This window comes from Anopheles bellator, chromosome 2, assembly GCF_943735745.2.
Source record: "Anopheles bellator chromosome 2, idAnoBellAS_SP24_06.2, whole genome shotgun sequence".
NCBI lineage: Eukaryota > Metazoa > Arthropoda > Insecta > Diptera > Culicidae > Anopheles > Anopheles bellator.
In genome coordinates this window covers 72,757,794-72,772,063 of record NC_071286.1, presented here as the reverse complement: position 1 = coordinate 72,772,063, position 14,270 = coordinate 72,757,794, and the positions used below count along the sequence as shown (strand labels likewise).

The window sequence follows — 14,270 nt, the reverse complement described above, 5'->3', positions numbered from 1 at the left end:
ATTAATGTTGTTATGTTGGTACATTCTTCATGTGAACGTATGTGAAGTTTCATTTCAATCTGTTAATTCATTTACTATCGACCTGTCAAAATGGAAGAAAATCAAGTATCATGCACTTATTAAACTTTTATTTTTGGAAGGTTTAAAAGCGAAGGAAATTATGAGCGTATGTTGAAACCATATAAGGATTCTTCGCCTTCGGTAGAAAGATGGGTTGCGGAATTTAAACGTGGTCGTACAACCCTTTAAGAACGTGTGGGGGTTAGCCCATATCATATCTATGTTTGCCGTGCAAATGAATGTGTTAACCTTTAAATTAACCTTTGCCTTCTCGTACCTTCGCAGGATATTAAACTTCGCCAAATTGTCACGATGGGATCGCAGGACACGCTCGAGGAGAAGACTGTGACCGTGTGCTATGGGGCCGACTTCGTGAATGTCAACTTTATCAACTTTTGCTGTACTCGCAAAGAAATCGCCCGGGTAAGTACACGCTTGTTGTGCGATAAGTTAACAGTGATAAGATTTCACCTTGCCGTTGCCGTAGAAGATAAGGTCCGAAGGTGCGTGACGCATTTCTTACTCAGCTCTCACGGCACAGCAAATTATCTCCAAATTGTTGCAAAGCTTCAAGTACCCGCTTTACGGTCACTTTCCATCTTTAGCATATAAAGCAATAAGCAACCTTCAGATGTTGGCTAGCGTCACAGACATTCCTATGAACAATAGAGAAAAGGCTAAATGAAACCCGAAACTCGCGGCGCGTTTCGTATACTGCAGAAATTGAACGACAAAAACGATGCGATTTTTTTTTTCAGTTTCGGGTGAAAAGTAAAACAGTGCCAGGCCAGAATGCATGCGGCGGAAGCATTGCGAAGAAATAAATTGACGGTATTCGTGAATTCAATATTCATGAAAGTTTTCATTTTCTGCCCTCCGCCTTCGTCGGTTGGTTGGTTTCGGGGTTGTCGCACAACTTTTTTGTTTGTTGTGTCCGTACAGTTGCCCCGTTTTTTTATTTCCGGGAAACGATCTGCCTGGTCGAGTCGCCAGGCGCTTCGTCATGCTCGGAACTCGTTCGTAGCATATTGCCTGCCGTTCGGTTGCGTGCCCGTTCGCCCTATCTGTGGCAGAACCGGAAGTTTGTGTTTCTTGTTCCGCTGAATGGAAAATGAACGACGGTGCCCTCTCTAATATAAATGTGGATGCATTAGGCCGCAGCCGTCAAAGAGCGGAAAACGGAACGACGATTGGAATTGGTGACGGTATCATGTGCCGCCTCGTTTGCTCTATTTCTGAAATACTGAAACTCGATTGGGTTCCTCTCGTTGGTTGACGTCCGATTTGATTTGCATGAAGCATTTTCGCTACCGGGTTCAAGTGCCGGGTCCGAATGTTCGACAGGAGGGAAAAAAGCTCGATTCAAATCACGTGAATATTGTGGGAAGGGGCTTTTTTTTTGTTGCGTTGAGAAACATTTGCACTTTGCCCACGAGTGGGTCAAAAGTCGGTGGTGGATTCACGCAAAGTGCCATTAGATGGGCCGCGGGTCCAACCGTGACTTAAAACATCATTTGCTTCAAGTGGCTGCATTGGGACATGCCGAAACACATGCCACTCTTCTGCCTACTTTTTCAATCTCATTTTGAATCGATTAATTGAAACGTCGTCCCTGAGCCCCGGCACCTTCTGAAGGTGTTGAAAATTTAATGATCCTTTGGGGAACGGGTTCTCAAAGTTATTGTTTTCAAACAAGATGGAGATGGCCGCTTAACCGATGGCTGGTTTTTGCTTTTCTCGAAAGTTGCTTCCGTGCAAGAACCCGAAAGTTCCCGGTAGAAAAGTTTTGTCATTCATAATTCCGCAGGGTCCACTTTGGCCGGTGGTGGTCGTTCCGCGAAAGATTTTAAAGGTCGATCGTTTAGAGGCAACTTTTGCGAAGCACATCTTTGCGACAGCAAACGGAGACATTCGAACAAGACTTCAATCGAGTCAGGTTGACATAAAATTCAATCCACTCTACAAAGTGGCAGAATAATTTTCCAACTCTTCTTGAAAATAATCGATTCTCTGTTTTGGATGTAGTCCGTAAAATTGTAAATATATTTAACATAAATAAAATCCCAAGCCATAGCCAGTGATTGTTCAAAACATTTTCAACGCAATCGCCCGCCGCGTTGCACAAATTGCTGGGTTTTCATAGTCGGGTCGGGAGATAAACTAAAGACAGTCCAGAGACTGAGGAAAGAAGTTTTATTTTATCGCTTGAATTATACATGAAGGATTAGGAAGAAGGAAAACAAAGGCTCATCATGTTCGTGGCAACTTTTCGTCATCTTTTTTTTCCATTAGCTCACTGGTTGGGCCTCGCGTCGCTTCCTTTGTGGAGGGTCTACAAGGCCCCCCAAATCCTTCATCGTCTTCAGGGTTTGTTTTTCGCTGCCAAGGCTCTATGCCCAAATCCTCGACTGTTTAGCGCCCCTTTTCAGGCGATTTTCTGTTCCGATTTGAGATGCTGAGATTCAGATTCGTCTGAGGCGACGCGAGGAGCTTTACTTGGCTCGGAGGTTTTTATTTGTGAGCTTCACGCGGCATGATACGGTTTCGTAGTTTGTTGTACACATTTTTCTCAGTTTTATTGTCCTTTTCCCGTTTGTTCATATTTTTAAATTATTTTGATATTTTGCAATGGCCATCTCTATTAAAAAAGACTGATTGGCTTGGGTTAGGCTTTGTGCGATTGATTTATTTTTTCCCCAACACTGCCATCGCCCGGCAAATGATTGTGGCGACGTGTTTCAAAGCTAACGGCGCAAGGTAGTAGTGCCGCGAACGACCGAAGAAAAAGTGGCCAAGGAGAGGCCTCGCGTTAAGCAGCAATCGTCGCAAGACGTCGCCGGCGGTGGTAAACAATATAAGCTTCTTTTTACGATTCAATCTCAGTGTCACAGCGGGTAATTTTCCTCCCGACCGCGGGCAACGCGGAGAACGGGTGGAACAGACAGCAGGAAGCGAAAAGGACATCGACTTAAGTGTGGAACGTGAACGGGCAATATTGAGGCGCTGGTCCTGGTGAGGACACACCCAACAAGCTTCACCGTCGGTCCGTCAGTCCGTTGGCGGACCATCGATACAACTCTGTGTCCTTGTTATTGTGATTGGTCGGCGAAGGGAAACCCAAAGCGCGGGGCGAACCATTTCCGGCACCCACACTTTCCGGTTACAGCGGGGAGTGCCCCTTCGCTGATGGCACGATGGAAGGCCGTTTTTCTTCAACGCTCGTTATGGTTTACGGCTGTCTGATATATTTTACCTAAATCCAACCGAGAGAGCGAGAGAGAGAGAGAGAGAAAGAAAAGGCGCGCGAAAGAGAGGCAGAGAGTTGGAGCTGGTTGATCGATGATAGATTGTGCTCAGCAGCAGGAGCAGGAGCAGGCGCTGACAACAACGATGGTCGCGATGATGATGGCGCTGGGTTGCCAGGACTCTAGTGCTGGGAACCACATTAGCGATAAGAAGGGATGTGGAGGGCTGAGAACCGTTGAAAAAGGCAACATATGACTAATAAACCAGAAAGAAGCTGTTGTCGAGGATTGGCCTCCCCTATGCGATGGTCACAAAAATGATTGTTCAGACCTTTGCTGCTACTTATGTGCGGGCCACTGGAAGGCCACACGACTGGCTGTGGATATAAGCTCACCCTTGAGTAGCATAGTAGGCGAAGTAAGCGGTACAAATCTGGGTCATAAAACCGGAGGAATCGGATAGTGAGTAATTCGGTAATTTTTTCAATAATGTTTTGATTGTTATTCATGTATTTCATGTCGTTTAACAAACAATTTGAAGGACCTTACGCCCGTACGTGTTTGACGTCATTTCGGCGAGCTCTGACGTCATTTCAGCGGCCTCTTCAGGGACTCTGAGATCGACACTGACAAAAACAGCGTTGTCGTCCTTGCATATGTTCACACTGAAGGAAAGCGTTTAAAAATTAAATTTCACATACGGTTCCAAATACCACGAACCCCTTCCACCCAAGTTGAGTGACATTGCTGTCAGTTACGGGTTTTTTCTGGAATCGCGTTACTAAGATCCTAACCCATCCGAGCAAGCCGCAGAGCCGCAACACTGCAAAGAGCAAGTTTCAATTTAATTACCCAAACGTTTTTGGCCGCATTTTCCGCGCCAGAAAATCCGCTCAATGGGTTGCCATTGGGGACAAGAAGAGCATGTGTGAGTGTGTTGCCGTCGGTTTACGTAATGTGCCACCGTGGAAGGCAGATTACGTGCTCGTGTGCCGGTTAATTGGAGCGAGTCCTGTATAGAGTAGGGAATCGACATCGAGCACCGGGATTGATAAAACTTCACTCGGTGGCACAAATTAGAATGTGTTGCACGAATGTGTGCTCAAAAATATTGTTTGTTGGGCCATTGTCCTACGGAAATGGAAACCCTCGTTTGGAGCCGAAAGGAAAAAGCACAACTATGGCGCGGAAGTGATAACTTGCTCCGAGCGATTGCATGTCGGGCTTGGCACATAAACGTCAACGTGCGATACTCTGACTGACTACTATGTTCTGCCCGAGGCACTTGAGCATGGTCCTGGACTATCTCTCTCTCTGCCTCTCTCTCTCTTTGTCCCTCTTTTGTCTTGTTCTCTGACAGGTTCTACTTCTTGGATCGCTCCACGGCTCTTATGTAGTCGTTTGTTGAACACTCGAAGGACGATGGTCCTGAGAGGGATGAGTAATGAATCAACGCAAATGATTATCCTTCTCCAGGGTTGTGATTGTCGTCACCGAGTTGAGGGAGCTTCATAATTGATGCAGGTTCATTACGTTGCACATTCAGCTGCACATGCACGCGGATGCATGAGTTCATTTGTGGCACAGGACCTGTCTGTTTCCTTGTCACACAGCAAGAACCTGCCGCGCGCTTGTCTTTTGTAAAGCAACTTTGTGTGAACCACCATCCTTTTCTGACTCGTCCTCTGCCACAATTTGGCCAGCAGGGATTTTTATAGAATCGGTCACCACAAATGGTTACCCGTTGGTGGGGTATCTGTGCCGGCGTTTATGTTGCTTCGTTAGTTCTGATGAATCGAAACATACCCTGGTTGGTGCAGTTGCTGGGGAAGAAACAACTTACCCGGAACCATTCAAGAAATCACGGAATGAGATAGATAACGACTCTTGACTTGATTCAATAAACCGGGAATTCATTGACATTCCACTTTGCTGCTGCTGGAGAGCGGAGAACAATAAAACGATGTGACGTTAAACTTTGTAGTCCATTTTGAGCCCAGTTTGTTCGATTTTTCCAACGGACCAAAATGCTGTTTCTGGAAAATAGTTTTCATATTTTAATCGTTCCAATTCCAATTACTTTGGAGCGCTGAGTGTTGGTAGAGTGCTTCCTTGGAAGTAGAATGTTTCAGCCGTCCTGTTGAATGGGAGAAACGCCACAAGACGTTAAACAGCCATCGAGTGGGAACCGGGTGGTTCCACCACCACCACAGAATAGTTTGTCATTTATGACCCCTCGTAAAGTTTCGATTCAACTCCAACTTATGTTCGCACCCGGCCGCGGACTGTTAAGAAGACCTATCACGACCCGGAGTGCGAGTCGTCTGGTTCATTACGGAAATTGCCTTCTGCCGGAAAGCCGGTGTGTTGTTTCTTACTAGCCACCGCCACCACCCGCTCCGTACGCCCGAGCCTTACGCCGTTACGACCTTTGTTGTCGACTGCAAGGACTCCCGACGCGACGCCGGAATGGAATCGTTTCGGAAAGTTGATTAATGAAGAAAGTTAAATAATTAATTTAATGTTTATCGCGGCCACTGGGAAAGTTTTACGCACACAACACCACCACACCGTCCTTGAAAGGCTGGTGCGGTTTCGCCAAGTAAACGCGGGCCGGGCCTTGTCAGTCAGTGATTGGCCTGGCCTTTGATAATTTTTGACCACTTTCGAGGCAGCAGCAGCTAATAGCCTTTGGGTATGTGAAGGCCATCCGAGGGCTGAGCTAAAGTTGAGGTAAACTTTTCGGTGTCCCCGACCAGCCAGCCACTCTGTCGTTGCCCTCCTCGCTCCTTGCTCGCTGATGGCGCCACTCTTAACATGGAAACAAATGGTGTACCGTTGCAATCAATAAGCACGTGTACCGGTGGCCGCTTTTAACAAGATTGTATCCACCGGAAATTGATAGCCCAAATATTTTGCTTACGCCGGCAGGAGCGTAAGACACGTCGTGCTACACTCCAGTCGTCGTGGCGGTAAAAATGGGAAGTGTAAATATTGAAAAATGGGTCCAATCCTGGCATTCCGTTACACTGCCTGGCGTGTATTTATCTTAGTACGCGGGGCGGACGCGGTTTCCAACATCCATCATCACCACAGGCGGGGCGCGTACGTGGCGTTGCTCATTTTCGTTGCCGTCTGTCGGCGTCCTTCGACGATTTTATTCCCGGCCGTCCCGATCGGAACCGGGCTGTCTGTGCTGTCAGCCTCAGGAGCAGCTGCAACGGTGGGCTTACGTGTTTAATCGGTCGCTGCGCGACACGCGAGCTCCAGTGTCTGCCTTCGATGCGTGTCCTTGGCACTGTACCGGAACGGCCGGGCCGGGCCGGGCAGGGGTATGATGCGCTCCACTGCAACAGCCCCCGCTCGAGGAGGAACAATAAGACATGGTGTTGTGGTGTCGTGAGGTCTCGGGATGATGGTCGTCCTCGTTCACGCTTGCCACGTCGCGTTATGATAAGCAAATAGTGTGGCGGAAGCGAGAACGGGGGGCCCTGCTCCCCCGAGAGCTGACCTATTTTACGGCACCGGGATGAGTGCGATGAAGGATTCCTAATTTCATATTTATAGCCCTGGTGGCGCTACTTGGGTGCAGAGATAAATAGGTTCCCGTTCTGTTCTGCCGTAGCGTGACCGGGGGTTTGGGGTTTGGGATGGAACGCGGGAAGTGGAACAGGGGCTTAGTGCGTGTGCCGGTCGGTCTCTGAATAATGCAGAGAGCGTGGGTGCAACTTCCGGCCCCGAGTGTGTCCGTGTGGAGGGTCAAAGGGATAAAGAGTCTGACGAGTAAAGGATTAATTTAGCATCACTTCAATCAACAGCCTGTTGATGAGGCCTGCGCCTTTCGAACCGGACCGGCAGCGGTCCCGAGAAAGAGGGTTAATTATTTAAATGGACTGAAGAGGACTTTTTAAAACCCCGGCTGCACCGGATAGTAGTTTCCATTGGCACCGGGTAGTTCAAAGTGAAAGTTTTGTAATAATGTTCCCGATGCTTCGAACTAATGTTATTATTCCATTCCAGCATGTTATCCGGTGGAACCACCTTCTCGACTGTACCACCCGTGTCCCGTGCACTTCCGACAGTGTTTTAATTCGATTCCAAAGTTACATTTTCCTTTGATAACAACAATGTTAGCATTAAACGTGTGCCCACCGCCCCCGTTGGATCGGGGGCCCTTGTCTAAATGGGGCCCTCCTCGCCATTTGAGTGTCATGAATGGGATTTTGAGAGCAAAGAGTACAGCAGAAAAAAACGAAACAATCTTTCTAAAGTTCAGTCAGCGGCCATTCAGGCAGCGCGATAGCAATTATAAAAGCCGTGGGTGTGTGGGTTGTGGCCGGTGAATAAAGAGGCCAGCTTATTCTCCTCCTGTGTGTTATCGCTTCAGGCCTGAGGGCTGCGGAGACCAAAGTTTTGCTTCCGCAAAATGCCAACTATTCTGCCCAACTGTGTGCCAATGGCAGGCCAACTTTTGGCCCACTTGCGAACGTGGAAAAAGTGTGGTCGTTCGATTTACATTGAACCCCGCTCCAATGGCAGTGAGCGGTCGGTCCATTCGGTGGAGCTTCCCAGCATCGACAGACCCAGCGCCCCGTGGCCGGGCACGAGTGGGAAGATAAACATTGATGTAGGTCAGAGCAGCGAAAGTTTTTTCATAGTCATGCTCCCCCGTTGCTTCCCGTGCAGTTCTCGGATTCCGGGTTACGATGGACGGTGGACGTACTTTTTCCACCATTACGTCGTGTAGTTTTAGTTGGTCGACTTCTTGCAGGACTGTGCAAAGTGCACAGCGCCACGATCGTCGACTTCCGCTTGCCGACACGCTCGCGTCGGAATTACTTTGACTGCCACTCCCCGGATGTGTTGTCCGTAATCTGTGAAAGAAAAACGAAATGGAAATGTGTGTTGCAACAGAGTCAAAACTGAGTCCAAAGCGAGAGCCGAGGGTTTGGGGAATTTTTTGTGACGATGGACACGTGGTCAGACACTTCTGTGGCAGGGGACCGCACAGCGACAGCAGCAGCAGTCGAGTTGATGAATGTTTGGTCTGTGAGTGACGGACGGACCACCGATTCCTGCGGGATGGGTTGGTTTGAAAAATATTTACTTTCCAACTGAACTACGCCGCCCATTGGCCGCCCGCCCGGATGGAGTTGTGTATGCAACTTTCATTTAATTAAATTCTGGCAACGGCGACACCAAGCGAAGTGCAAGTGCTGTCCGTTAAATATTGTTCCATAAATTTTCCCACTGCGGGTCAGACTAGCTTTCCCGCCAAACTTGCGTGCTTCTGACGCCTGTAAAGATTGGGAAGTAAAACCGGATCCGATACGGCAACGGGAGGGGACAGTGAGCGATTCCGACGGTGCGAACCGTAATGACCCATCCAACCCGGTGCGGTGCGGTTTTCCGAGGCTGTCCGTTAATGTATCGTTATTCCTTTTTCGACCTTTCCGATGACGTCAGTGAATGCGCGAAACGTGACGCACTCGCGCCCCACCGAATGCTTCGGTCGGCGTCCTGAGCCAGGCTTTTTGTGTGATCCGGCACCAATTGTTGGGCACCTCTAACGCCGTAACATACTTTTGTGAAAAATGGCACTAATTAAAAGTTTGGCTGCGCCGAGTGAGGTCCGCCTGGGATGTGTTGCGGCCACGCTCAGCTCAGCATTTTGCACAACCCTAGTTTAAGTAATGTTTTTTTATCTCGCCCCTCTGGGACACCGATAGCGGGAACCCATCCTTGACCCATCCGTTTCTCATCATCACACGCCGCTCTGCTCTCTCTCTTCGTCTCGTTACAGCTGTGGTGCGATGAGCTGATCCGAATGGCGTACAACTTGACCCAGCTGAACGGTCCGGCTATTATGTTCCTGCAGAAGGCATACACCAAGCTCTGCCTGCAGGTCGACAAGAGCGGCAAGATCCCGGTGAAAAAGTAAGTAAATCCTGCGGGCCACATTTTCCCTGATTCGGTTTCCACCTCAATTTTAGCGCTGCCCTGCGTGGTCCTCCAGCTGCCTCGCGAACGACCCGAGGGCACGGAACAGTATCACGGAACGGAACACGCTGATTGAGCTATCAAGGGATCGTGTCGTCGTCGTCGTCGTCGCCTAGTGGAAGCATTTGCATTTGACGCCCGAACCCGTGGCCGGGACGGAAGCAGTTTGATTTTATTCCATCTTTAATTGCACATCCGGAACACTCGCGGAGCGCTTCCCGGCGAGGTTTTCTTTCCCCGGCAAAAGAAAGTGGTTTCTGTTTGTTTGTTTGCCTTCCTTGATTTGCAATCCAACCAGTTTGCCGCGGATGCACGTGCCGTTTTCCTGCGGTTCCGCTTTTCCGATCGACCCAAGCGGAGTGCCGTGCGTGGTGTGATGGTTGGCCATTTTTTATCCCCTTTCCACCGGCGTGGTTGGAAATGTGGTTAGCTTTTAGTATGCCTGCGGCTAAGCCTGCGGGTAACTAATCCGGTCCGGGCTAGGCCCGGACACTTGTGGAGCATTTTACGCTTGGGCGAATACTAATTTACATAATTCCTGCTCAACGTGGCGTTTAAAATGCTGGATGCATGTAACTATACAGAGCGACGGTCGGGGGGTTTCCAACGACGATAAGCTTGGGATGTTGGAAAATCGGATTTTAATGGGACAACGTGCGCTACCGTTTATTGAGCCGCAGTGACGCATTAAAATGTTTGTCAATTTGAACAATTTCAACAGAGTTGTTCAATGGCAATGGTTAGGCCAATCAGGCCCAAACAAGACACTGCCTCTCGTTCGAATCGATTTCACCGCGTTATGGCCACTCTTCCGGCGACGAAAGTTGATTATAATTGCGACCGCGGGGAACCCAGAGTGCCCGGGAAAGGTCAGTAATAGCGAAGTTCCTAGGAAAAATACAGTTTGCAGACGGTGGAGGGATCGGAAGATAATCTATCTAACCACGAGGCCAATGGCCAGCCAGAGGTTGGGTTCGCTACGGGGCTGCATGTTTGTACGTCATAAGGACCTGGCGGTATCGGATTGCTACCCAGCAAACCGATTGGTTCCGACTGGCTCACTGGCGCGAAACTAAATCACGTCCGTCTAGAGACATAAATGCTCGTTATGCTTATGTGGGTGTGTGTTGTGCTGGCGGGTCAATAAATGGGCTCGGTCAACCGGAACAAGAAAATTACATTAGCGCAGGTGATCGATCGACTTCCGGCGGGTAGGCGGCCTTCTTGTGCCATTCACTTCCCGTTCCGCGCGTGGATGAGGTTGTGATTTTGTGGTCCAATAGCGGATTTTTTTTTTTGGTTTCGATCTCGTCCCTGTCGTATTCTATGTTAAATGTATTAAACCGAAGAACACGGCACACATCCTTGGCATAAATATCCTTTCGCCGGGCGCGTGGGTCGTGGCCCGCTGGCCGAACACGACTTCGACTTGTGTGCCGACTAATTGACATTGTTGGCGGCGACCGTGGCCGTCGGGGCTCGTGTTATCAAAGATGGAACACAATTTCGGGGTGGGTGTTTGTAGCACAGCGTTGCCGTGGGTTTGCATTCCGGAAAAATACTGCCTCCCGGGAGGCCTCGGGAACTGTGAAAGTGTACTTTCATCATAAGCTACGCCCGTCGGGGGGTCAACGTCGGGAGTTGGGTGGGTGTGTGGTTGACAACTAGTTATGCAAAGTCACGCAAATGAAGCCAGCAGCAGAGCCGGAAAAAGGAAAGCTTCAAGGACGACCCGGGCTTCGCCCGCCAGGTTTGAATGGTGGTGCGGCATCGTTCATCATCCGTCAGCGTCCCGTGCCGGACGAAAGATGAAACGATCACAGGCTGCGGAGGAGCGAAATGGGGCTCGAAATCTTTCTGCTGACGGCGCGGGACCAGTCCGGGACTCCGGACTGGCGGGATGCCGGATCTTTTTTGTGTTGTGGTTTTGTTTGTGTGGCGCAAGAAACGGCCGAGCAAATTGGTGGCAAAAAGTCCCCGTTTTGCGATGATAGACGTTAAGGTCCTAGCTAGCGGAGAGAGAGAGAGACAGAATTTGCTACCTCAGCAAACTCATCCTGCGGGTCCACGCGTGCGGGGGACAGCGACCGTCGAGTGATTTTCTGGCCCGCCTGACAGCAAAGTGTTGTTGCATAATGGTGATAAGATTTTTCGGCTGCGGTGGACGTGAACCCGGGCCACATTTCAATGGCCGCGCAGGATTATTATTAAAACCAAGAACACAAAAACGATAAAGTGACGATGACGAACAGCCATTACATGAGAGAAAGTGCTTAGCGAGGGCAAATTGTGCGCTGGGCGAAACAAATGATGGAGGAAATGATGATACGGTTTTGGACGGGCTGCCACCTCACAGCCCTAAAGAGAGCTACACTTTTCTCTTCGAGCGATAAATTGCGCTTCAGTGGCCACTCGGTAGTGGCAAATAATTCACTGCAACGTTCAGTGCCGTGCGGCCAATATTTATGGAGGCGCCAGGTAGCCTGTAGTAATTTCGTTAATGCAAATTGAAGTGGCACCGAGCTGTGAAGGCTTCGGTCGGGCCGAGAGCCGATTTGTCGATTGGCTCGTAAATTGTTTTCATAAACAAACGAGTCGGTGGCGAGATTCAATTTTGTGTGGTGCGAAGGAGCGGCACGGCAGAGAAGCCCGGGACCTCTAAGTTGCGCTTAATTGATGACTTGTGCCGTGCCGTGCCGTGCCGTGTTTGTTGAACTGAATAACAATCGACCTGTACACGGCTTCACGGCCGCAGCATCCGCAGCCCCACCGACCCTCCCGGGGGAATCATGAATTTATCTCTATAATTTTATATTACCGGAACGAAGCCTTAGCTCCAGTCAAGCGAGTCTCGGGAGTCCGGTCACCGGGCCGGAATGCTGGGCAACCGAAAGAATCATTAATTTTTTCGCCATTAATCATTAAGAGTTTGCTCGGCCTTCGCAGACGCGAAACGAAGCGAGAATGGTAATAAATAATGCTGCAGGATGGCCGTAACAAGGCACACGTACGCCGCGTAATCGGATTGTGCTTGCTTTAGATTACTTTTTTCCACATCGGTTTGTTTTGAAATTGTTCTATTAACCGTTCGTCAATGGAAGCTACAGCGGGCACACTGTCAGGACGTTCGCAAACATGGTAGCAGGCTTAGAACAATGTGCAACACTGAAGCTGCCCCCTGTCAAGCGCAGGTAACTGTCCTCTTTCATGTTTTTACTACGGTCATACGAACGAACCGTTCAGCCGTTGGGCTCTTTTGTGTTGAAATTAATGTTTTAAGCGTTTGAAGTGTTTTTTTGTTTACATTCCAAAAGGGCAGTAACAATGTATTTAATTGCATTCTGCGTTAGTGGCGTAGCGTTCAGAAACATCCCGGAACGCAGCAGGCCGTGCATTGTTAGACGTCACTGTTGCAGTTTGACAGGACACAATGTCGATTCTATACGCATGTCCATACGAAGTACGTTTTTTTAAATTTTGTTTAACAAGTAAATATAGAAAATATTGTGCTCAGAGTAGTGTTCAAATTAACACGCACGAAGCTAAGCTGCAAACAGTTGTGAGGGCATTAATTTAGGGGCCCGCCACATAAAGACGTCGCTAGAATTTCTTCGCACCGTACAATGGAGGCGCCTGGTCGTTGGTGGCGCTGCTCCGAGCGGGCGGATGGGTGGATTTTGGTGTAAGGTTTCTCCATGGGCCACCTCGTACAGTTGCCTGACTCGGTGCCATTTCTTATTTGCTCAGGTGTCAACCCATGCAATGTTACGTTTATTACGTGCTAAGCGCCACTAGGGGGCCCCGCAACGCATCCATTAGCTCGCACTCCCCAGGGGGGCCTGACGAAATGACTAGAAATATTGTTTCTCCGGCGAGTGCGTCCGGTATTTTTGTTTTCCGGAAGGCGAAGTACACCAGAAAACGAACGGCGATGAAAGTTCGGCTTCCTGGTTGGGTAGCGTGCGCCCCTTTTCCGTTGAAGATTGGTGCCCGAATTACTCGATTATCGATTGTGGGGGCTTACTCTCCATTTCTTTGGGGAGTAAGGGATACGGCCATGGCTTTTCTGTTTGATATCTTTCATAACTCATTTCCGTAAGAGGGTCGCACGTCCTTCTAAACCTGATTATTGGTAACAGATCGGGTGACTTTATCGATCATCTTCCCATCACCTCCGGTGGGATGGTAAAAAAGTTATAACAATGATTCCACGACGCCAACAAAAATGATCGCCGCTTGCAGCAAGGCGAGAACAACGAATTCTACGAATGCGATGGCAAACAGTTCCGTCCCATCAGCAGTTTCAGTGTCCCGTCTCTGGCGGCTCCGTTTCTTTTTTTGTATCGGACGGGATTAAAATGCGCATAGGAAAGTAAACATAAACCCAGCACCGAGCAGCAGCAGTTGTAGTGAAGCGAAGTGTGACTTATCGGATTACCGTACGGGGCGTTCGCAATCGTTTTTCATACTTATTTTAATCTCGCCTTTTCGCCATGTTTCACCAACAGCATCATCAAAACGTTCGCCACCAACAAGGACGACCGGAGGCGCGTGGAGAAGGCACTGGATGTGTCCGGGTTGCCGTCCGGGAAAGGCGATACCCTGGCGTTGGCCAAGTTCCAGTTCGAGGACTTCTTTAATCTGTACAAAAATCTCTCCCAAAGAACGGAAGTCGAGAAGGTGTACGATGAGCTGTAAGTATGGACAAGTGCCTGCTGCCGGACCGCCGGAAACACAATCCGCAGGATTCTGTGGAAAGCGGGCACAAGGAAAAGGAAGATTAAAAAGCTTCTTCCTTCCGTACGGATGTGCACCAAACGCCAGCGCAGACGAGTCGGGCGTTGAGCGCAAATATTGATTAGTACCACTTCGGGAAGAGTTGGTAATCACAGTTCGAATGCATCCTCCCGGCTTGGTTCATGCTTTTATTTGCCGGCACCATGCCGGCCGGCGCCGTTCGGGCTT

General features: G+C 49.3%; 1 protein-coding gene across 1 annotated transcript in view; it reads left to right on the top strand.

Moving 5' to 3' along the window:
- The window catches only part of LOC131208004 (1-phosphatidylinositol 4,5-bisphosphate phosphodiesterase classes I and II), a 41,886-nt gene that overhangs the window by 21,390 nt on the left and 6,226 nt on the right, over positions 1-14,270 (top strand). The window contains exons 3-5 of the mRNA XM_058200647.1: positions 346-483; positions 9,109-9,242; positions 13,814-13,999. Of these exons, the coding sequence (XP_058056630.1) occupies positions 346-483; positions 9,109-9,242; positions 13,814-13,999 (458 nt within the window). The remainder of the gene's footprint in view (positions 1-345; positions 484-9,108; positions 9,243-13,813; positions 14,000-14,270) is intronic.